The following is a 23,999-nucleotide window of genomic DNA, read 5'->3' as shown; positions in this document are numbered from 1 at the left end:
TCTGAGCCCTGCATGGGGTGTCCCTGCAGCCGGGATGGGGAGGCTGGACATGGCCATGGGGCTGGGATGGGAAGGGAACATGGTGCTGCTGTGGCTGGGAAGGTCCAGCTCAGCCACAATGTGCCACCATGGTGACCTCAGTGTGTGCGGGATGTCTGTGTGTCCTGGGATGTCTGTGTGTCCTGGGATGTCTGTGCATCCCTGAGATGTCTATGTGTCCTGGGGTGTCTGTGTGTCCTGGGATGTCTGTGTGCCCTGGGATGTTCATGTGTCCCACGATGTCCGTGTGTCCCAGGATGTCTGTATGTCGCTAGGATGCCTGTGTATCCCATGCTGTCTGTGTGTCCCGGGATGCCTGTCCCCCTTAGGAGGCCCCATGGATCCAGGCCTTGCACAGGTCCATTCCTCCGCCGCGCCGAAATCCATCGGCCCCGCTGCGCGACCAGCCCCGCCCCTAGTGGGCGTTTTGGGGCCAAATCCCCGTAAAACGTGTTCGGGACGGGGAGGGAAACGACGCAACGTTGGTGCGCGGAACGCGGGGACCGCGGGGCTGCGTTTCCGCCGGAGCGCGTTCGCGGTCGGACCGGTCCCCCGGTGCGCGGGGCCGCCGCCAGGTGAGGGCCCGGCGGGGCTGCGGGAGGCGGCAGTGGGGCCGGGGCGGGCCGCGGCCGGTGCCCCTGGGCCCGAGGTCCCCCTCTGCGGGACCCGCCGGCCTGCGGGGGGGCGCGGCCGGAGGGGTGGGTGTTGTGGGGGGGGGGGGTGTGTGCTGGGGTGGTCGCCGCTCGGTGCCTTGATTACGCTTTAATTAAAAGGTAATAAACGAATCCTCCCGTTCGGGTGTGCGCAGCGGGGCGAGCGGCGGGGCCGGCCCCTCGCTGCCCGGGTGTGCGGAGCCTCGGCCCCGGCCCGGTGCGGCCGCTCCCTGTGCTCTGCGGGTTGGGAATCGCGGGAGAGGGGGGATTCCCCGCTGGAAGTGCGGGGTGTGATCTGAGTGGGGGGGCTGGAGGGTGGCAGCGCGGTCTGGGGTGGGAGGAGGACGCAGCCTGTCCTCGGGGAGGGGTGAGGTGTGGGGTCTGCAGCGGTTCTGCCCCACAGCTTCCATCTCCGCTGCGCTTCCCGGTGGCTTTATCATGCTGGGAGCCACCAGCTTGATATAACTTCCGTGTCTTTAGCCATGGCAGCATGGGGGTTGAGCCTTCTCCCTCAAGACTCATCCGCTGCGCTGCCACCACCTTCTGCCCAAGGCCCCTCCGTGATAAACTTCATATTCAGGGGCCCTCCGGCAGTGTCTGTGTTGCCGGTTATCCCTGAGCAACAGGCAGGGTAAAGCAAACAGCCCCCGGTGTTACTTTGCCCTTTTCCGGGTGTTTGTGAGCCTGCACGCACGCAGTCAACACTAGTTCTGTGAAGTCCATAAATGCACAGGCCTGGCTGAAGGTGCCGCTGTTTATTGTTCCATTAAATCGGGACTGGTGCTGTGGGGAAAAGGGGATAATGTGATTTTTGGAAGGCGCTGTTCTGAAGCAGCAGCTAACACCTGCTCTGGAGCCATATGGGGAGCAGGGAGTACGCCAAGTGCACTTAGCCACGCTGGCCCGGAGCACGGCGTGATCCTGGCAAGCAATTGCTTCCAATTAATGCCCCTCTTAATGCCTGGGGCATAACATCTCGCCAGTGGGCTGGCCTTGGGCGAAGGTTGGAGGAGGTGGTTTGGTTTAGGTTACATGTGGTGTTGGCTCTTTATGTTTTAGTCTCTACAGAGAAATGGAAAGATATCACGTGAGCTTTGTCATGACCTGCTTTGTTTTTTTCCATCCTGATGGTATATGTCATGAGTGCACATGGTTACCACGCTCGGGGTTTAAAACCTCTCCGTCTCCACAGATGTTTCCGCACGAAATAACAAGTTTCTTTTGCAGAAGCAGAAATTGAGGTCGATATGCAAAAGAAAATACATGCAAAGCCAGTGTCTGGCTGGAGAAATACTCTGAATCATAGAATCAACTAGGTTGGAAAAGACCTTTAAGATCATCAAGTCCAACCATTACCCCAGGACAAGGCGGGTGGGAGAGGCTGTGGGGCTCGTAGCTACCTCTCTGCAGGAAGAAACCCTTGCTGCTGCGTGTGCAGGCTGAGCTGGGTTAAGCTGTGTTCAGCTCTTCCCTGTGTAGCTGCCAGTTGTCTGTATCCTTTTTGTTTCAGCTCCTCCCCATGGTGGGAAGCTGAGCCTGGAGGCTGTTGGAGTTGAGCTGCTCCACTAATAGGCACTTATAAAAAGTTCTGTAAAAAGAAATATCAAGTCATTATTGCCAGTGTCAAGGAAGCATCACGTACACTCTTGCAGTGTGAAGTTGTCATCCTTTGGCTGTCTCCTCTTGTCATAGCATCTCTCTGGGAATACTTCAGTGTTTAATAGCAGCCATTAGATAGGCCCTGCAGTAAATCTCTTCCCCTCCTGCCTCAGTCCTGTGCTTTCCTCTCTGCTCCCCTCTTGGTGTTGATGACAGCCTCTGTATGCAGAGGCTGCGTGTTCTTGCTGAGCTTCCAGCCAGAGCTCCAGGCTCTTGTGCAGAGGGGGGTAGGATTCTTATGAGGCATCTCCTCAGTTCTCTCAATTTATAGGTTCTTCCTCTCCTCTTTGGTGTATACCAGTGGTCTCCCCTGCAAAGTGTTCCTCTACTCGCTGAGGCTCCTGTCTCTCTGTTACATTCTTATGGGTTTTGTGCTGTGAGTTAGCTTTTTCCCTGATGTTTCTGTGAGATGATCCAGGTGGTGTCCAATACTATGGCATGAAACTTTCCCTTCAAAAGGGGAGGGATGGGGAAAAGAGGGGTTAAGCACAAACTGCTGGTACTTCTCACCAGTTATCACAAAAGCTTTTTGTCTAGCTTCTCCCATGAGCAAATGGGTTGATGTCATTGTGCTGTCTAAGCACAAAGGCAGAATGGGCAACGTTTGTGCCAGACCATGATCTTCCTGTAAAGCCTTTACTGGTGCTGGTACTCCTCAACATTTCCCTTTGGAGATTTAAATGCCCCTGTGCAGCATGTTACTGGTCTTGCTATATCCAGGCTGGGGTGATAGTTGAGCTGGGCTCAGATCAAGCTCTGGCTGCCCTGGTGGACCCTGGTGCCACTGGCTGAGCTTGTCCTCATGCCGTGTCCAGCTCCAGGCGCTGCCAGGTTGGTGCTTTCACAAACACTGTACACATACAGCGTGTGTGTGGCTGTGCTTCCCTGCTGCTGTTTGCTGGGAAAACCAGCTGCTCCTTGTGGACAGGGCTCCTGCTGCCTGTGCCTGACTGGGAGCTGTTAACCACTTGGTCTGCCACGTAAGAAAGCTTCTGAGCCGAAGCAGTGTTTGTGATGGATGACCTGTCAGGTGGGAGGCTTTGCATGCTTTCCTGTACTTAGATGTGCTGTTGCTTGAAGGAAAGCTCATGCAGGAAACAATCCTCCACTGGGCTAAACCTTAGAGGCTTGGATTTTTGCTGCTTAACTCGAACCACAGAGCAAGGCAGCAGTTCACCAGGGTGGTGGAAAATGCAAATTGAGAGCTACATACCATTGTAATTGTTTAATTTCTTTAAATGCTGATCCCACTGTGTTAGAATGGCACCTCAGGTAGTCACTACTTAGTGTCCTAATATTACTGATCGATGAAAACTATTTCATAATTGAAGTAAGGCTGCTTTTTAGGGACACAGACGCTGCGTAGGGAAGGGACCCTGTCTCCTGTTCCATCTGGGTAGGGCCTAGCGCACTGGGGATGCAGCAGTCTGAAGCATAAACATTAATAATACAGTGGGTATTATTCAAATGAAGGCTGCCACTTTTCCTTTGTGGGAATAACACCCTGGGTAATTGCTGCACATACTTATCTGTTCCTATAATTGCTTTCTGCAGAATCACTTCAAAACAAGTGGTGCTGGCAGGATGCTGGTCTCCCTGCTCTTCCCCCTTCGCTGCCTCATCCGGGACTTGCCCCGTTGCACATGGGGGCTGCATGGGCAGAAGAGGTCTGGCTGTCTCCACAGGGGTCTGCAAACTGCACGGACATCCTACAGCAGTGACATTACCCCTGTCTTCACTAGGGCTTTGGCTTTTGGTGATAAAACTGCCATCATTGACCAAAACGGTGAGCACACTTACAGGGACCTTCTCAGCCAGAGTCTGCGCTTGTCCCAGGAGATCTGTAGAGCTCTGGAGTGCTCCAGCAGGGATCTGAAGGAAGAGAGGATCTCATTTTTGTGCCCCAATGATGCCTCATATGTGGTGGCCCAGTGGGCTTCCTGGATAAGCGGGGGCATAGCAGTGCCCCTTTACAAGAAGCACCCCGTACGGGAACTGGAGTATGTGATTCAGGACTCGCAGAGCGCTTTAGTCATTGCAGCAGAGGAATATGTGGAGAAAATAGCCCCTACTGCTGAGAAGCTGGGAGTCCCTGTTCTGCCACTTCTTAAGTCTCCTAGTGATGGATCAGCAACTCATGCAGCAGTGGAAGAGGGTCCCTTGACAACCTGCTCCTCGTGGAAAGACAGAGGAGCCATGATCATCTACACTAGTGGGACAACAGGGAGACCAAAAGGCGTCCTCAGCACCCATGAGAACGTGCAAGCTGTGGTGAGTGCTGCTTTCCCTCTGCAGAGCTCGTGGTGTGTTACAGAGGTCTTGGCCTTCAGAGGTGTTTTGTTGGTTGGAAACCCCAGAGCACAACACATCTTAGTACAGCCGAATTTCTACACAGGGCTGTGGGGCTGTATCTTGAAAGTCCTCAAGACGTTTAAGGTGAACACAGAAGAGTGTTTGAGGCTCTAAACCCTGTCCTTCTGGTATTGCCGTTCTGCAGCTGCAGCCGGGGGCAGATGGGCTCTCTCACTGCTTTCCTGGAAAGCACAAGGAGTGAGACCTGTTTTAAAAAGACTGCTTTCTTTGCAGTTTGCTTTTCTTCACTGTGACTAGGAAAGAATCTTTGCCCCTGTTTGGAATATATTAGCCCAGTACAGTACCATGTGAAGTCTGTGCATTATTCAGCTATATATCCCCAAGGCAAAAAATCCATTAGCTCTCTGAGCCAAAAGGAATTAAAAGTTTGAATGAGCCTGCTGACTACCTCACCAGTTGGTTATCGCTGCCTGCAACTGATAGACTCATGCCATTAGGGAAAAAGGGCAGGGAGTACAGCATGCCTTACGGATACCTCCCAAGAGCTTACGTTGTTCTGGGTGCTCAGATACTGCAGTGTCGGGAGTGGAATGAAAGCTTTGATGGATAGAGCCAGGGCTTGGCTATATTGGGCAAAGAATCTCTTCCCTTACAAATATGCTGATTATTTGGGAGGTGGCCTGAGCAGTCACCATCTTTTGTGCTGTCTTGCAGAAAGCCTAAAACCTGCTCCCTGCATGTGAATGACATGGCTAAATTCCGCTGTTCAAATGCTTTATTATTTTTAGATGGCTGGAAATAAGCTTTCCAGTTGCTAACACTGGGCTCTGAAGGCCATTGTTCACACAGAATCCTGAAGTTCAGCACTTTAGATAATCATCCCTTCGTAGCAGAGTATTTTAGAATATATACTCTATGTACTATCAGTATATTGACAGAACAATATCTTTTTTACTAACGTGAAGCCCACTTTGTTTATCAGACAGTGATTTTCTGCTCCTATTGACTATCCCTTACAGGTGCTAAAAGCCCAGTGTCATTGATGTCCAAATTATGTCAACAAAGGTCTGAGAAAATAAGGTTTTTGATTACTCTTTCTGCCAACCCTGCATGTGCAGCAGCAGGCTAGTAATTCTGTAGGCCCTGCTTAAAATCACTGTTGAGTATTTCTCGGTAATGAGGAAGGACTTTGATATATATATGAAGGCACGTACTGACAAGATGCAGAAGGTGTTCCTCTTGTATTCTATTGTTGTGGTGGGAATTTTGCTCGTGCTGACCCTAAAGGAAAGATTTTTGTGCCCAGGCATCGTTCCAGGGGGGTCTGGGGTTTCTGCTGCCAGCTGCGCCCAGGGGACACCTCGGGCTTTTCAAAGCAGTGAGGGTCTTTCCTCCTGCCCTAACACTGGGTTGTATGTTTCCTTCTGCAGACCACAGGGCTGGTTGAGAAATGGGAGTGGAGGAAGGAAGATGTTATTCTGCACGTGCTGCCTTTACATCATGTCCACGGGGTGATCAATACGCTCCTCTGTCCTCTCTGGGTGGGAGCGACATGCATCATGTTACCCGAATTCAGCGCACAGATGGTAAGCCTGGAGGGATGGCATGTTGTCTTTGAAATTCAGCAGCAAGACCCCATGCATTGTAATTAGAGCAACTTTGGAAATAAGTTTTTAAAGAATTCCAGCCTCTTTAGCCACTGGCTGCATGTGGGCCACAAACTGTCTGTTAAAAAGTGGTTTTAGTTGGACACAGTCTGGGGTAAACTCACTCTTCTGGAAGCTGCAACTTGTTTAAGCATGACGTACATAATCACAGTGCTACACTGTCCTTTCTCATGATGCTGAGGGTCTCTGACTGAAGGTGGGCCCTCCTACATACTCACTGAGAGCATCTGCACCCAGAATAAGGCTTGTTAATTCTCTAGTACCAGGAAAGGTAGAAATACTGGATTTTTCTCTTGCTCTTAGCGGTGTGCTGCTTGAAGATGTGCTGCTTGTTGGCATCTTTAGTAGCTTGTGTTTTTCCCTTCCAATCGCTTGTCCTTGGTGTTTTCTATTATGTTACATGACAAAACATAGGCTTTGCAGTTTATTGCAGCCCAGGTGAGAGAAGTGCTGGTGCTCATCACTTGCATGGAAACATTGCTCTCCCTCTGCAGAGAAGCAAATGTTAACAGATCTGTTGTTTTAGATTCAGTGGTATGAGGGAGAGTTTGCAAATCGAGAGCTTCTTGCAGCCTTACAGGAAAGGTGGCAGGAGGGAAACCTTACTTGAATGCAGTAGAGACACACTTACAATGGTGTTTTCTGGCTGAGCCAGTCCCAGAGCTCCTCTTCTCAGCTTGCTGGCTGTGGTGGCCGGCAGCTGACCTAAAGAGAGGAAGAAAAAGGACTAAAATCAGGGCAACCAACAATAAAGTAAAACAGTTTCAACAGTTACCAGTCCCTGTGGTCCGGTGCTGCTCATCTACATCTCCCAGTGTCATGTGTTGCGTGGGAGATGTTGGAGTCTGCAGTGTCACTGTTAAGAGAGCAATTGGGGTTTTGGGTGCTGCTGCCACCTCATAGCAGAAAGGAAATGTGTGCTGTTGGCACAGAACTCCCTGGGAAGGTGAAAAGCATCTGTCAGGCCTGTGCTTTGTAACTAAACAGGCTGCTTTACCTGTTTATATTTATCCATATGCTGAGTGGCTTTGTCATGCAAAAAGGGCAAAGTGCAAAGGTGTGGGTTTGAACCCAGGACCCGGTTACACCCAGAAGACTGACTGTGCTGCTGTCAGGTGAGGGTGAGTTTGCGCTCCTATGTGAGCGACTGCAGGACCTTGTGATTCTTCATTGCTTATTTCTGCTGCTTGGAGAAGCAACCACAGAAAATGCACGCTTCCTTTCTTGTTTCAAGACAGCCCTGACACCTGAACACCCACTTGCTGGCTGAGCACTGATCATTCGGGGGGGAACAGCCCCATAATCCTGGAGGGGCAGCTCTGCAGTTGCATTTCCAGAGTAAATAGGTAGGATGCTGTGGTGGAACAAGGCAGGAAGGTCCCCTGGCAGCTGTAGCCAGTGCTCTCTCCTAGACGGTCACTGCCAAATTGTCTTTCCCCATCTTTAGGTTGTCACCCCAAAAGCTCAGGGTGCAGCAGGGATGTGTGCCCCACCAAAGCTGGAGCTGGTGATGCTGGTGATGGTGCTGGTAGCCTGGAAGCAAATCCAAGCCCTCTGGAGGGCGCGTTTCTCCACGTCCTGTGCCACCGGTGATTGATTGTCCCTTCTACCCTTGTGTTTTTCTCTGCTCTCTCCCCGACATCTGCAAATCAATGAGCTGACGTTGAAGGATGGGTTCAGGTGCCGGGGAGCAGGACACCCCGCCTGCCTCCTCTGATCAAAGCTCTCCCCCAGACTTGACAGCCAAGGGCAGGCGGGGACAGTGCTGGAGGCGTCTGTTTGACCCTGGAGGTTGAACTTGGGCAGGGAGGTCAGCATGGCAAGTGTGCCTGCCGCGCCGAGCGCCGTTCCGAGGGCTCTCAGGTGCACTCGGGCTCTGAAGGATGTCATTTGCTTTTCTATTTTTTATTTTTTTTTTCCTTATTCCCTTTATTTTTCCAAGGGCCTCCCCTGGGAGCTGAAAGTGGTTTGATCGACACTACAAAGAAAGCACATGAGGGTAAATAAGGCTTTCTTGTGGAGTTTAATGCAAGCTGCCTTTCAGTTCCAGTCTATTTTCACCAGCTGTTTACAAAATGCCCTTTGCTACTGAAATCAGCTTTCAGAAAAGCAGCAGAGTTTCAGTGGAGGATTTTTGCAGAAGGAGCCCGAGTCTTGCTGCGTGCTGCTTTTCTTTTCCCTTCGCTGCACCTTGAGAAAGCAGCCAATTATAGTGTGATATAAAGAAACTCGAATGGCAGCTAAAACACTTGACAGGCTGATCAAAACAAGGCTAGGAACTTACTCTCAACCTGCTGCAGACATATTTAGCCTTGAGTGATACTGGCAAAGGTTCAAGAGAAACCGCAGCAGCATGCCCAATGTGTGTTTGGTTTTTAATCACTAACACTTCATTATACAAAATAAATACTTTATTATTACAGTGTTTATTAAATTACATAATTTGCGGCGTGCCTTATAGTTGTGGATGCAGATGCCAGTCTGGTTTCAGTGGTAATAATGTTCATTTTTTCCTTAGTTAAAAGACATTTCGAGCCCCGGACCAAGGTTTGCTTGTTGCTCCCTGCAGTGCAGTGTTAGGAGGTGGCATCTTTCAGACCCTTCCGTCTGCTTTTGGTAGCTGTCCAAGGAAAGGTTAAAAATCAAGACTGTAGAGTAACCCTGGTGTCCTGACCAACATCCATGCTCTTACTAAAACAGCATCTGATGTCTGCAGCTGCATGCAAGCTACTGCTGAGGCCACAAGGGCTCATTAAAGTGTATTGGGATGCCTCAAGCATGAAAGTTGCTGCATAAAATCAGGCTCTTTTTATTAAACGAGGACATCCATTACTTTGCACTAGCTACTGTACATGTTATAATTCACTTTATAGCACCATCTGTTAAGACCGTCTTGCTTAAGCTTTTCGTAGCATCATTTTATTGTAAGTTATTAAAAATACGGCTGCATCTATTAATCATTTATTAATAAAGGGTTTATAAATGGGCCCTTAATTTCCAGTGTTACAGTCTACTCGTATGTGACATGTTAATTCCTCTGGTGCGTGTACTCCTTGGGGTGCAGTGTGCCTTCATGGGGAGCCCTTCCCGGGCTGCTGCCTGTACTCCTGCCTGGAGACAATGGGAGCAGCACCCAGCATTCCTGCCTGTGCTTCTGGTGTTTGGGAATGCTTGGGAATGCCATTGATGACTGGGGGGGGAGACATTTCAGCACTGTTGTGGGCATGTGGACTTGGAACATGCATGAGAACAGCAGTGAGCCTGAAAGTGTGTTCCTCCCAGCAGCTGTGTGGGGCAAGGGTGGCTCTGATGGTGTAGATTTGGGGTTTTTTTTGCTTCAAGGGTGAGAACTGGAAGGGCAGAAACATCCTTCAGAGCCAGAGCTAGCTGCAGCATAAGTGTCCCTAATCCTTCCATCATTTCTTCCAAGCTGAGCTTTTACTTCTCCAGCTGCACTGTTCCTGTTTGCAGGCAGCCAGCATTTCCCAGCTGCTTCTGAACCTGTTTAAAATGCCTGCTCTTTTGCTTATGCAGGAATAGAAATTTTAAAGATGCTGGGTTTGTACAGTTTTTGTGCAAATTGGTGGCCAGAGGAGAAGAGATTAATGCCTCTGCTTAAGAAAGGAGAGCGCAAGGTGAGCCTCCTCCTACTGGCCTTTTGAAGGCCTCTGTGAGAGTTGGGGTTTGCACCGAGCAGACACTACAGCATCCATTCCCTAGTGACTCCCTCTCTCCATCTCCCCTTCATCAATTCAGTGATGGCTGCTAAGGCCGAGCACATCCTGCGGTGTGACTGTTAGTCAATGGAAATGTCAGTGAGGTTGGAGAGATAGACCCAGGAGAAGCCAGGCATGCTCCGTGCCCATGCTTTTGCTGGGGCAGTCACACGTTGATGGTCCCATTCCAGACTGGGACACCCTGTGGACAGGAGCCTTTCAGAGCGAGTCATGAGATTAGTGTCTGCTGAAGGCTTTTGGCTGAAGTGGATCCACTCTGAGTTTGATCAGTGGGAACAGCTTCTCTTTGCCTTGGACCACCTCTGATCTTGCCTAAAGATGTTCTAATAGCAAAAGGCTCCCTGTCAGCATTTCATATTGATAAACATGAGATCAGATCCCAGGAGGTCTTTTAGTCTTAAGTGTAGTGTAGGAAATAGAAGTGTTCAGAAACATGAAGGAAAAAAACTTGCTCTGATGAGTGTTGGGGGAAGTGTACAGAAATCTCAACTCTGTGTGACCTAGTTGTGGTGTGTTCTGCCTGCTTGGCTCTGCTGGGCAGGTTTTGAGCTGTGGTGAGCTGCCTGCAGAATGACAACACAGTCTGTGCCCTGCAACGGCTTCCATGATAAATATGCCAAGATGCAGATTTACTGCCCTGAAGTTCCAAAAGGAGCTGTTGTTTTGGTGCCAGTGTTACTGCATGTCTGACTTAAGGTGCCTTCGAGGATCAAGCCCTCTCAAAATCATACCCGGTTTTATAATGTCACACGCAAAGCCATCAAAATTGTTAATCTTATTTGGACCCTCTTTCTAGGGAGATGGAAATGATGGGTGCCCAAAGCTAGTGTGTGATATGGGACTAGCTGTGAGTGTGCTGTCACCCGTGGCAGCTCTTCCCCATGGTGGGAGGGTGCCCCAGACCTGATGCTCATCAAGGATGTGTGTGAGGTGTTGCTGCGGGGTTGCTGCTGTGTCATACACTTACACCCCTGACTTCCTTGTGAACACCAGCAGCTCGTGCTGCATCTGGGAGCAAACTGTTTGTCCTTGCTGCTGCTGTTATGTATGTGAACCAGGCAGGGTGCTGATGCTTTATACCTTTGCTGGGCTGTGCAGGGAGATCTATGGCTCGGCGGTCACTGTTGCCTCCGGGAAGAAGCAGGCACTGCATGCAGAGCCTCTCCTCTGTATCTGTCACTTCTGCAAACATCACTCTGGGCAGCTCTTTTAGTTTATTTTTAAAAGAAGAGCAAATCCAGGCAGAGGAGCCTGATCTCCAATAACCAAGCACTGCTAAGACGCTGCTGGTAGCATGCTGGGGATTGTGTCTCCCATCCAGTTTCAGCTGTAGAGATGCAACTGTCTTCTCATCCGTTAATGGGAGGCTTCAGAGGAGTAATTTTATTTCAGACTCAAAGAGGAGTCGGCGGAGGGAGGAGTAGGTCACTAGTGAATGGATTATGTTTGATCACTTCTCACAGACCTGGCTTAAAAAGGTTAGAGGTTTTTCTTCCCGTCTCCCCAGATCTGCCGTCTGTCCTCAGCATCTGTTATGGAGTAATGTCTTTTGATGTGTGTGGGGAAATATAAAAAATGGAACCAGAGCCTGTCATATTTACTTATATTACCAGGTCCCAGGGAAAGCACTTGCTCCTTGCAGTATGCCTACAGCATAGGAAGGGTTTAAAAGCTTCAGCCTGGAATGCAGAGGGGCCATCAAACTGCGCTGATGAATAAATGATTAAAACCAGAGTCACGCAGAGCGCAAACAGTTCGGGGTTATAACAGACATGAGACAAAGCCACCAAGGGCCCAGTTTCCCTTTGAAGAGAAGAATGTTTCTCTGTGTATTGCTCACTAAGCATCCATGGCTCCGTCCTTAGGAGGGAGCAGAGCTCCCCTTGATGCTCTCCTATGTCATGTTGTGCCCATCTGCCTTTGTTGGAGATAAACTGGCATCCCTTTGGCGCTACTGTAGAGTTGCAGGAGCTTTCTGACCTTGGTGTTAGGCACAGGGTCTCGCCAAGCAAGGAGCTGGTTCGATTGCAGCTGTGTTACTGCCTGTTGCTCTCACAGACACTCTAAAAATTGCAGGCAGCCCTTTTGCTCACTTGTGGTGCCACCCACATGGCAGCGATCGATGTAAAACACAAACCCATCTCCCGATCAAAAGGGAAGTAAAGGGATGATTTAACCTTGCATTAGGAGTATTGTTAGTTTTGAAAAGATTTTAAAAATTCAATAACAACTGAAAATGATACAATAATTTTATAGAAGAGAGGAGCTGTTGTAACTGTCAATAGAGGTAGCAGCACAGGCTGTCTATTATCGGCTTGTGGTCTGATGGGAAAATCTATGCTGGACATTCACTTCCTTTCCAGCTTTTGCCTGCGTCTCTTCTGGCTGCTTCTGGGACTCCTGTATCAGGCAAAGTCTTGCAGGATTTAGTGTACAAATGGTTGTTGCCATGTTCTTTCTTTGCATTAGAAGGTACCCAGGTGTTGGTAGATTTGGTGTTTTCTGTCTAGTTTACGGCATTCTGCATCTCCCTTTTCTCCTCTGTGCTCCCACCTCTTGCTTCAGGCCACGTCAGCAGATCTGGAGGCTGGTTGGGAATGTTGCTGTATGGAGCGACCATCTCTTGGAGCAGCTGCCATGTTCCTCCATCCTTGTTCACCATCATGCCATCTGTGTGCTGGAAGGAATACGTGGGAAAAATCCTAAGCCATGTCTCACTGGGATTGTTTTGTACCCACTGGTGTAATTTTCTCCTTTTTTTCATTTACTGATGGCAAAAATTTACTGGCCAGTCCATGGAATTGCCCAGATGCGCTTTTGTGCAGTGGGAGGGGAAGAAAATCAGGAATGTTGGGCTGATGGGAAGGCTCTTGGGAACAGAAAGTCTCCCACTTTGTTTGCTGGCTCAGGCAGCCCCATCCTGTAAGGTTGCCCTGGCCTTTCGCTGCTGTTATAGCTGGTAGGAAGCTGTTCTCATTCTTGCTTTCTTGCAGTTAGAAACTTTTTGTTCCTAACCCTTAAAAGGAATCTTGGTCCATCTCCTGAACATATTCCATTGGAATACTGGAGCTTCCCTTGTGTCCGGTGAGTGCTTGGTGCAAAGTCCGGCAGCCCTGGCATGCAGTACCATGTTTGCTTCCAGAATCCATAGCTTTTTTAAAAGCGCTTGGAGCACTGAGGTATGAGGTGAGCAAAATAAAATGAAATGATGGGCTGCCAATACCTTGTCCACATGTAATTGATGCGGTGACGGTGACACGTGGGATAACAGAAGGGGGAGATTGATTGTGCTGCTCTAAGCCTGACAGTGTCAGAGGATGCCGTGTGCTGGAAGGGCAAAGCTGGCCTCTCGCTATGGGCCTGTCCAAGCCCCAGGATTGATTGATTAGTCCCAGGTAACAAGACTTTCCCAGATCCTTCTCTCAAACCGTGAAGTTATAAAACAGAAATAGCTGTTACAGCTGGCTGGGCAGTTACAAGCCCTCCGGGCAGCTCAGGGGCTGCAGAGGGCCTGGGGCTGCCAGCTTTGTGCCACGGCTCGGTGCTTAGCGCGGTTAAAACACATGGGTAGGATCCAGAGTTGGCTGAGCAGGAGCAGAGCAGGTGGAGATGTTTGGCTGTCAGCACATCACCCCGGCAGCTGGTGGCACAAATCCAAAGGCAGCTGCTTATCTTCAGGAAGGGGCTGTTGCTGGGGCGAGTCAGACTGACACAGAAAAAGCTGCTCCCGTGGTTGGAGTGGTGGTAGCGAGGGTTATGTGTAGAGCAGGAGTTGAGCAGGCGTGTGAGGACAGGGGGCTCTGGGGTGCAAGGGAGATCTGCTGTGTTTTGGAGTGATGGGTTTGGCGTTTTTCAGATCCAAATCCATGTGAAAATAACTGCTGCATGGGCAGACTGGAAGTCTGCCTGTGTTCCCAACAGCTGCTCTGGACTTGTGAAGGCCAAAAAAAAAGCACGCAGCCAGGGTCAGACAGCCCTGAGCATCTGTCTCCCTTCAAGTCTTTCAGCACAGTCCTGATCCCTGATTGCTGTCATGTGTCCTTCCCTGCCCAAGGCAATGGCTCTCGGGAGCACCAGGCTGAGGAGAGCAGATCCATGGACACTGCCCCTGGCATTGGAAAAGGTCCTTCTCCATCCTGCTGCCTCCAATGGGAAAGATATTGTGGGATTGAAGAGCAAAAGATCTTTGGGGAACTGTCCCTGTGTCTTAAGGGTGATGGTCCCTATGTAATCCCATAGGAATAGCTTCGCCTGAGCCTTTATCATGGATCACACACAGTTTAATGGTAGACTTGGCAGTGTGGTGTTCACAGGTGGACTCGATGATCTTAAAGGTCTTTTCCAGCCTAAAAGATTCTGTGATTCTGTAAAGAGGCTGGGAGGAGTATGTGAGGGGTTAGATCCTTCTTAAATGCAGTAATGCCTATTCCAGCTTGTTTTAGATGATCATGCTGGGAGATGGGCTTTCTGCAAGTGTGATATATCCCTCTCTGGGCATGTCACCCATTTGTCCAGGCAAGTCATGTTCCTCCTCTGCTTTCCCTGATGCTAAGAGGAGCTTGCAGCACTCATGTCCCACCTCCCAACGTGTCCGGATGATTTCCACCTTGTGTATTGTCTCACTCTATTAAGGACCATCTCCAGGCTGGGTAGTAGCATCAACTCCCTTCTGTTTGGTGGGCTGGTGCCTTTGTTGGATGTGTCCTGCTCAATTAAGAATAACAACATGGTGGTGGTGGTGTTTTTTAGGAGTTGATTGTTCTGAAGCAGTGGAGTGAGAGACGCAGGAGGAGGTGGCACCGATGCATCCAAGTAGAAAGTAATGAAATGGAGCCCGAGCGAGGAGGACGGAGGGGAAGGGGGCACAGTGACAGCATGAAGGAGAATCACTTGTTCACCTTCAATCAATTCCTGCCTTTTCTCGTGGTCGCACGTGCCTGTGTGCAGCTGAGCGTGCACAGGCAGGGAGGGGAGAGGCGGTGCATTGTCAGGAGCTGTTAGGAAATACATTTGTCAACAGTGGGGCAGGGACCAGAGCGAAAGGAAGGAGGCAGCCGTCACCGCAGCCTTTTATTTATTGATGATTTTGGATTGTTCCTGTCTGGGGAAGAGCTCACCTTGGGGGAAGAGTGGCGAGGTATGGAAGGAATGGGCCCAATTGCAATATTTATGGCTCTGGGCCATTGCTAACTGCTCCCAGGTGGGGATGCTCAGCCAGGGCAGCAGCCAGGGTCACTCTGTCTTCACCCTTCCACCTGCAGAGGCAGCTCCTGGAATTTGCCCTGGCTTGTAGTTCCCACAGGTTAGCAGGAGTTATATATATAGAGGTCATCTGTCTCGTAGGGACCGTTCCTCCTGGGAAGAGTGTGGTTGGTGTGGTGGCTGTCCCTGATAGCTGCTGTCTCCTGCCTGCAGCTGCTTGACCTACAGTTTCTGATGGCTGATCCGAGCTTGCTGAGGGCAGGTATCTCTGCACCCACTCACCAGAAGATGACCATTTCCATTGCAGTTGAGTCTCACTCCCAGTTCCAGTGTGTGATTTCTCTCTTCCCAACCCTGCCATTTGTCTTAAAAGCATTTCTCCCTCAAAGGTTTAAGTCTGTGGGATCCTACCTGTGTCTCGTGTTCTTCAGATGCCACGTAGTGTCTTTCCAAAGAAGAGCTGCTACGCTTGGAAAAGCTGGTTGCTTTGCGTAGCCTTTTGAAGAGCTGTGCATATTAAGGGAATTAACTAATTCTGCCACAAGTTTGCATCTTTGTGAGCAAATTCTTGGTTGTACAAAAAAATGCCATTTCCATCATCTTGTGCTCATTGAGTGTGAAAACAGGTGGGTGATCTGCTGGTGGGATGAGAGAGTTAAATATTGTGCTTTGGGCAATAAGGGCATGATGAAGGTTGGGAGCCATTGATCTGGGCGTGGATGAGGTGCACACAACAGGCTTCCTGTTGTTTGTACTTTCTAGAAGTCTCAGATAGCAGAGCTCTGACTGTTTGTGACCAGCCCAGGGTGGCTTTGTTTTGGACAAGCCTGTTGTGCTCCTGTACCTCAGCATTCCCTTGCACTGTATGAAGGAGCAGTGGTGGAGCTCACTGCCCTGTGAAGCACTTGCAGAGTCCTCGCTTGTGAACCTCTTCAGAGGTGCTGAGGAGTCACTGACAGCAGTTATGATAACTTCCCTCTAATCTTTACGTTGAGGTGTATTTTCATATGTGTTTATTTCCTTCTCTTCTAGGTTTGGAAGAAGCTCCTAAGCTCCCAAGCTCCCCGAATCAGTGTCTTCATGGCAGTGCCCACTATCTATGCCAAGCTGATAGAGTACTATGACAATCATTTCTCTCAGCCACAAGTCCAGGATTTCGTTCATGCCTTTTGCCAGGAGAACATCAGGTAGGTGAGCAATGTCCCCCTGGGCAGGGGCTGCTGGTGGCTGGCTGTCTCCGTAGTGGAGAGTGTTTTTCAGCATCACCTCTCTGCAGTGCTGGCTGTTGTGCTTTAGTGTCTCTTTGACAAGGACAGGGGTAACATTATTTAATTATGAGCCACTCTTGCATGGTAAAGCCAGAAGGGGTCTGCATGCTCATTATATGTGTCATCCTACATAACACAAGACTAGGGTCTTTGTGCTGCAACCCAAGCTTGTACTGCAGGATCTCTTTTAGGAGGCTGTCCTATCTTAACATAAAACCCATATCAGACAGAGAACCTTCTGTATGTGAGGAACATCTTTGCTACTGGTTAAAAGGTTTTTGGGGCTTCTGTCTTAAGACTTTATGCAGGAGCAGGCTTTATGTAATCCTGTGTTAGACTGCAAATTCCCTGGAGGACAGGTGATATTGAATACCTTCTTACATGGGGTTTCCTTGCTCAGGTTGATGGTGTCAGGCTCAGCAGCCCTGCCTGTGCCTGTCCTGGAGAAGTGGAAGAGCATCACTGGGCACACATTGCTGGAGAGGTATGGGATGACTGAGATTGGGATGGCGCTTTCTAACCCTTTGCATGGAGTCCGTGTCCCAGGTAGGAGTCTCCAGAGCGTGCACACTGTTTGGAGGCATTTGGCTTGAAGTGTTCTTAGTTTTTTTCATCACAGAGAATAAACCCCTTATCACCATTTGTCATGTTTGAGGAGCAGGCTACGGTAGGAACAATGATGCTGGCAGGGGAATTGGCCTTGGGAAGCCAGGAGGGGACAGGGGTGCATGGGTAGTGGCTGATGCGTTTCCCTGGGATCACTGGTCATGGTGGATTAGCAAAGCTCTGTGTGTAGAGCTTGCAGTGGTGCATGCTGACCTGAGCAGCCAGCCTGGTTCTACCCAGGAGGCAGAGGCCATATTGGTGCTTTATTATTCCCGAAGTCTTAGCAAGCTCAAGCACTGTGATGGGACTGCATCATCAGCTCCTGCTCTTTGGGGTTGTATTTATGTGCAGTGTTGACACAGGTTTCTCCACAAAGCAGTTCTTGTCCAACTGATCAGTACTGAATACTTAAAATAGGATGTCTGCTCACTCTTATTTTAGTGCATGTTTCTTGGCTCTTCAGGAATTAGAACTTGTCACACCTCGTTGTACACTCTGGTTCTGTTCTCTCCTTGTCTTCCCTCACTTCTCTTAGCTACACTTCATGCCTCCTCTCAATATCTGTACTTTATGTAACCTACCCATAAATTGATCTGAAACATTCAAAATATGAAATGCCCCCACCCTCCCTTTGGTTAAAAACGTGGCCATCTGTCTGCCAAGCAACCCAGCCCACCACTATGCCACCTTCTCCCCACACGCTGTCTGCATATGCATGGCACCATATGCATCGTCTTGGTTTCCAGTGTCTTGGGGGATCAGTGCTACCCAGGGGGCTGTCCAGGGCATCGTGGCTTCCCACAGCACCCCATGGGATGCAGAGGCTGTGTCCCTGCAGAGATCGCACAGGGCGAGGAGAAGCTACAGCTCCCCCACAGTGGCTCCTCAGCTTAAGAACAGGCCAGGGCCAGTGTGAAAGACAATCTCTAGTTTACTTTTGCAGAGTAGCTGTTGTTCCCCTGCCCCAGCTCAGCCAGTCTTCCCTTCTGACAGAAGCCCCAGCCCTGCAGGCAGGAGAGGGAAGCAGGCAGCTAAATAAGATTCCCACCTGCATGAGCTCGAGCTCTCCGTGAGCACCCATGCCACAGGGTGACAGTGCAGAGATCATTTGAATGTCCCTGTGCAGTGGCCTGGTTATATTTGCTTTTCATTCATCTTCAGGAGGAGAAATGAGTGGAGGCTCTAGAAGTTTCCCAGGAGACATAAGGAGAAAAGAAATAAGACTGAAAGTAACATGGGCAAGACAGATGTTGGCACCCAGAAAGGCAGCTCCTACTCCAGAGCTGGGTGGCAGATCTGAGCAGAGCTGGGGCAGGATCCCTGGGGGCACCAGGGTCTGCAGGGGAGCTGGGGACAAATCCTCTCATGCAGCTACAAGCAGAGGTGCTGGGGGTAAATACTGGCTGACTGTCATTCCAGCCGCTATCTAGGGGCTGCTGCAGCCCTAAGTGGAGAGAGAAGCATCTCACAAAGGTGTGAATCAGTAAGAGACCTTCCAGAAAGAAGGCTATAATTGAATAGGCTTGATTAATTTATTTCAGGAAGTGTCAGCTGGGAAGCAGATGGGTGAAGCTGAGGCATAATTTACTGGAGCTGTAAAAAAGCTTTTGATATACTACCCCATTAGAGGCTGGGATGTAAGGTCACCAGGTAGCACAGAGGATCCAGCGTGAGAGAGTCAACTGAGAGTCAAATGCAATGATGGGCTGGGAACAGAGACTGGGTGGGAGGAGGAATGAAGTGTCTGGAGTAAAGACCTAGGATGGCACTGGTAGGTACTAGGCAGAGGTGACCTCAGACCTGCAGCCTGGCCAAAGCAATTACTAGCTGTATTTTGAAAAAGGAGCACCACAAGTGTGGTATTTTACCCCTTGGGTAACTCCGGGGATCCTCACGCTTGCCAGGGGATTTCTCCTGCAGTGGAGGCAGCACACATCCTTCTCTACTGCTTCATGAGCCTCTGAGGAGAGATCCTGAGGCTTCCCTTGCCTTCTTCCACCCACTTGGTGTGGCTGGGGAAGGGTTGAGTCCTTGGAGCCTGCCCATGTCACCGCTGGTGTCTCTGGCAGTGTGGCATCACTCTACACCCACAGCACAGGTCTGAAGGGTTGTGGGCTTTAATTTCCAGAAGAAGAAAAGATGAAAGATTTGAAAGATAAATGTTTGCTTGTATATGGTTAAAACCCTGCTTAAAATGCCTCTGTTTTCACCAGCTCTCATTCTAATCCCCCTGGTGCTGTTACTGTGAAGGGAGATGAATAATTCATGGATGGAGAATGCCTCACTGGGCCTAATCACCACTTTAATTGGAGGTTTAGATCAGAGGCAGCTAATAGCTCCTACAGCGGGGACTCCGTGTATTGTTGACAGTGAGATCGTTGAGTGCCTTATCGTTGGCCTGTTTCAATTCTCCCAGGACACCACTGCACATAACAGCATCGAGGTAACCAGATACCAAAGGACACAGACCGCAGGGCCAATTAAATTTATCTGGGAAGAGCTGACAACTTTTTTAAACAGAGGAGAACTGGTGAAAGAATAATAGTGTCACTCCTTCCTGACTGCAGCCTGGCTGGTGTCGGCTGAGCTGACACCACAGGCATGCTGCCAGCATTTCTTAACATTCAAATTGGAGAGAGCTGGGAGGGAGAGAGAGGGGAAGGAGCAGGGATTTCTCCCCAGTTTCCCCTTGGGATCATGGCTCGGGACTTAAGGAAGTGAGTGCTGAGTGTAGACCCACTTCTGATCACCACGATTGCAGTCTAGGTGAAGCTAGGACCCCCAGTGCTGCTCCTTAGGGAACAGGCTCAACCTTCTGCTGACTTGTTGGAGTCTGCATGGCATGTATCTTGACATGGTGGATGGGCCTGAGAAGCTCTAGTCATTGTTTTTGCATGAATTTTATTAACACTGTCGGGTTCATGTAGCTCTGTTCAATGTTGTGAGCATTTTCAGCCTCTGCAGATCTTGATTTCCAGTTTGTCATTTTCCCTAAATATCAAAAGCCTTTTCCAGACTGAATACAAGGAAACAGCTCTCTCTGAGGGACTTACTTAACGTGTTGGTTTTGCGTTAGCCAAGTAGGAAATAAATTGATGGAGCTGTATTTGTAACTGTGATCTGAAACACTGTGAGGGGGACATGTTGCCTTTTCTGTGTCTTCAGATTTGGCAGCACTGGGCTGATCTTTGGTATTTCATTTTCAACAACTGAGACTGGAAGTGGGCACTAATCATTGAGTCCTACTGCCTGCGAATCAGTCACATTCCTGCATTGAGGTCAGTAGCTTGCATACAGGGAAGAAGCATCTTCCAGGAAGCAACCATCTGATCTTGGTTTGAAAGCTTCCAGAGATGGCAAGTCTGTGGGAGCTCATGGTGGTTCATTGCACTGGGTACTGCTCCCTCCATGAGCTTTATGAGACTGACTTTGCAGCATCTCCCTGCTATTCCTTGCCACATCTCACAGGCAGGTTGGAGGCTGTTCACACAAGGCATTTTTCACACTGGAGGAAATATTCCCGTAGAAATCTAGAAGGTGGCTCCATAAGCTTGGCATGCAAACATTTAGGGTGTTTTCCATGCCTTGTTACATGCTTTGAGTCCTCCTGGAGCTTACCATGGCAGGTACCAGACTGTTTAAAGTACATAAAGACCTCGACAGGGCACCTCCAGGCATTTCTCCTGGCTCATGCTTCTTCCTCACCCTGCTGCAGTCCTCTGTCTCTGACTTCTGGCAGTGTCTGCCCATGGGATGAGAGCAGCCCAAGTGATGCTTGTGGTAAGAGAAGGACCTGGCTGCATGTTGGCTGACCTGAATGCCGAAGGCAATTTCAAGCTGAACAGACACGCATTGCAGAACTGCCACGTCGCTTTCTGTTTATTTCTTGCCAGATTTGCTAATTGTTCGGGTAGTTTCACTGCAATAAAATCTCACTCCCTCATAGCCCATCTGCTCTTAGCTGATCCTGCAGGGATGCCATAAATCTGGGCTACGATGACATATCTATTTCCATGGCAACTGACCAATGTAGCAAACAAAATCATGATGTCACAGATACCACATCTCCAGGGCTTGAGCAGAAGAATGAGACCAGGATAGGGAATACGCCACTTGAACCCGAATGCCTCAGATACAGATGACAAGGAGAAGGCAGCACTGAGCTCCACGTCCTGCACACCCTGCTCCAAAGACTTTGCAATGTCAAGCGTAGCAGCTCTAGAAAGCATCACCAGCTTGAGGCTCTCCAGGGGGGAAAATTGATCATCTCTTAAAATAAAGAGAACACTTACTTATTTAAGCTCAGATCTGTGCAGTCCTCCTGAGCCCCAGGTAGCTCTGTGCCCATGTCCCTCTCCCCAGTCGCAGAGGATGAAAGCCATGGGTCTCATCTTGCATTGAGAGTGGTCTCATGCTGTTGAGATGCAGAGGGAAACCTGCTGAGCCAGCAGATGCCCACAACTCCTGGTTGCTGCTGGGCCTGGAGCCTCTCATCAGACAAAGGTCACAGGAACAAAGCTGTCCTGACTTCTGTGCTTTCGGATGCTCACCAAGAAAAGCATCCACTAAACCAAAGGGTGGGAATGCCGCAGGCTGCGGGTTGGGGAGCTCTGGGTCAACAGAACCAGCTTGGAGCTTAAAAGCAGTTGTTCATGACACTGTGTCACATTCCCTGGCTTTGAAAATTGAAACCTGTGGAAGAATGATGTGGTTTTGATCTCTGCTTTTCTCCTGTGATGTTTTATATACAGTGTATTGATGTCTCATAAAACTGAGATAATCCCTTGCAATTCTCACACTGTTAAGCCTTCGCCTTTTCTGTTAGGTCCAGGCTTTAGAGAAGCAGTGAGCCACTGTAGTGGTCATTGTGCTCTTTCTTTTCACATCTTTGTGTAGGTTTCGTGGTGCTGCTTTTTTTTTTTCTTTACAAAAAGACAGCTTCATTACTGGGCTACGAAGCTGTGCTGATGTCTTCAAAGACTGGCCAAGAGAGACTGCTCAAGGCTGGAGACACATTTGTTTTCCTAGGCATTTCCAACACTGCCTGCTCAGCGAACAACAGCGTATTGCACTGCAGTGACATTTGCATGCAGACATATGATGTGATCGAAGCCTTCCTGAAGGATAACCCCCTGCTAGGAAGTTCTTTAGTGCCAGCACAGTCTGCAGATGCCATTGATAGACGAGCAGCTGCTCTTTTGCATCCTTGATTTTGTTGTTTCCCAGAGGCTGTCCACTGTTTCACTGCTGTTTTTCTTCATAGGTTCTGTGGGCACCCCACTGCCAGGGGTAAAAGTGCGCATTGCCACTGAGACCTTGAAGAATGGTGCTCGTTCCTACACCATCCATGCTCAGGGAGATGAAGACAACACACAGGTAGTGCTCAGCCATGTTCTCTGCTGCTTCACTTGTCTCATGAGAAGTTCTTTCTGCCCCAGCTCTTTGAAGCCTCAAGGAGTGAGGCTTGCACTGCTGTTATTCCCAGAAACTTGGTGATGCTCTTTAGAATGTCTCTTTTTTGTATTCTATTTATGGGTTACTATAGCCCTGGTGCTTTACAGACCACACAAGTGTGGTCCTTGCTGCATAGATGAACAACATCTGAGAGAGAAGAAAACCCTTGCATGGGAGTGGGAGGTGCAGGCTGTGGCATAAGGGCTGTGGTATAAGATGATATTGTATCTACTGAGGCTGTTGATGCCTTGGAGGAAGGTGATGAGTTAAGCAGTGCCTGACCTTTGAAAGCCAGGACAAGAAGCTGAAGTCTACTGCAGAAGGTAAAAACAAGGCATAGAAGAGAATTCAGGTGAACCCTACTCTGCTCTAAAGAGTCACTAAATATTTGCAGTCCGGAAGAGAGGGTGAGTGATTTCTAACACGGTGTTTATGTCACTGGGTTTGATCAGGGGGTTAGCAGTGAGAGTTGGAGGGGCAGGACTGGTGGCCTTGCGAGTTGCATTCATTTCAAAACAGATCACGGGAGAACTCATCAGGTTTCCATGAGAGTCCAGCTCCATACCGAGCTCCAACTGCCAAGTGGTATCTGTACCAGCGGTTCTACTATCTCAGAAGTCAGATGTCCATGATGGTGAAGCAGTTGGGCCCTTTTCACTATGAGCTGCCCCTGTGTTGAGGTTCTGTGTATTCTCTGCTGCAAAAACAGCCCCCAGCCCAGGGTCCTGCTGCCTCAGGCCCTTTTTCTCCCCACAGAAATGGCTGAGCAGGGTCTGCATTCCTGCCACATCTCCTTTGCACTCTCATTGCAGGTGCAGGTCATGTTCCCTCTGGCAGATCAATAGCCAGGTGATGTACGGGCTTGGCTGAGTAGATGGATGCTGTATGTGTGAGAGAAATTGCTCCAGCAGTTGTGTGCACCGTGTGGGTGGGAGACAGACAAGCGTGAGATTCAACCTGAAATATGTGGCTTCACTCATTCCTCTGGGGAAATAGCTTCTCATCTAGCCACAGGCATGCCAAGGGTTCAAAAGAAGCTTCCTGGTTTATGGCAGGGTATACCAGAGACGCTGCTGGTGTAAGTACTGGTGAAAGGCTCAGGAAAGCCGTTTTCCCTCTAGATTATCTGTGCTGGCAGCTGGAGGAGCCAGCAGGACCACGGGCAGCCCCATGTAGGTTGTGGTCAGGCTGCAGCAGGTTGCCTTTTGTGTCCTGATGCCAAAACAAAGCGCTGGATCCCACCCCAGACATATAAAATTAGCCCAGGGGAGAGCTGAGAGGGACCGCTCTGGACAGGGATTGTGGTGTAGCTTTGTAGTGAGCAAAGCAGGAGACCTGGAGTGGCTGCCGTGATGCAGCACTCAACACATAGGAAGCTGCTTCCTCTTTATATCACTTCAC

The 23,999-nt window shown here is 49.6% G+C and overlaps 1 protein-coding gene across 3 annotated transcripts in view; it reads left to right on the top strand.

Moving 5' to 3' along the window:
* The first annotated feature begins 518 nt into the window (after positions 1–518).
* Positions 519–23,999, top strand: part of ACSF3 (acyl-CoA synthetase family member 3) — a 64,555-nt gene continuing 41,074 nt past the window's right edge. Inside the window, exons 1-6 of one of the 3 annotated variants that reach the window (XM_030512036.1) lie at positions 519–614; positions 3,906–4,622; positions 6,095–6,250; positions 16,303–16,457; positions 16,939–17,084; positions 22,408–22,520. In XM_030512036.1, coding sequence (XP_030367896.1) covers positions 3,936–4,622; positions 6,095–6,250; positions 16,303–16,457; positions 16,939–17,084; positions 22,408–22,520 — 1,257 coding nt within the window. In that variant the 5' untranslated portion in view covers positions 519–614; positions 3,906–3,935. Of the gene's footprint in view, positions 615–3,223; positions 3,323–3,354; positions 3,382–3,905; positions 4,623–6,094; positions 6,251–16,302; positions 16,458–16,938; positions 17,085–22,407; positions 22,521–23,999 lie in introns of those variants that run through there. The other 2 variants (XM_030512037.1, XM_030512035.1) reach the window with 2 other exon arrangements.

This window comes from Strigops habroptila, chromosome Z (assembly GCF_004027225.2).
Source record: "Strigops habroptila isolate Jane chromosome Z, bStrHab1.2.pri, whole genome shotgun sequence".
Classification (NCBI taxonomy): domain Eukaryota; kingdom Metazoa; phylum Chordata; class Aves; order Psittaciformes; family Psittacidae; genus Strigops; species Strigops habroptila.
This window is presented reverse-complemented; position numbering and strand designations above follow the sequence as displayed.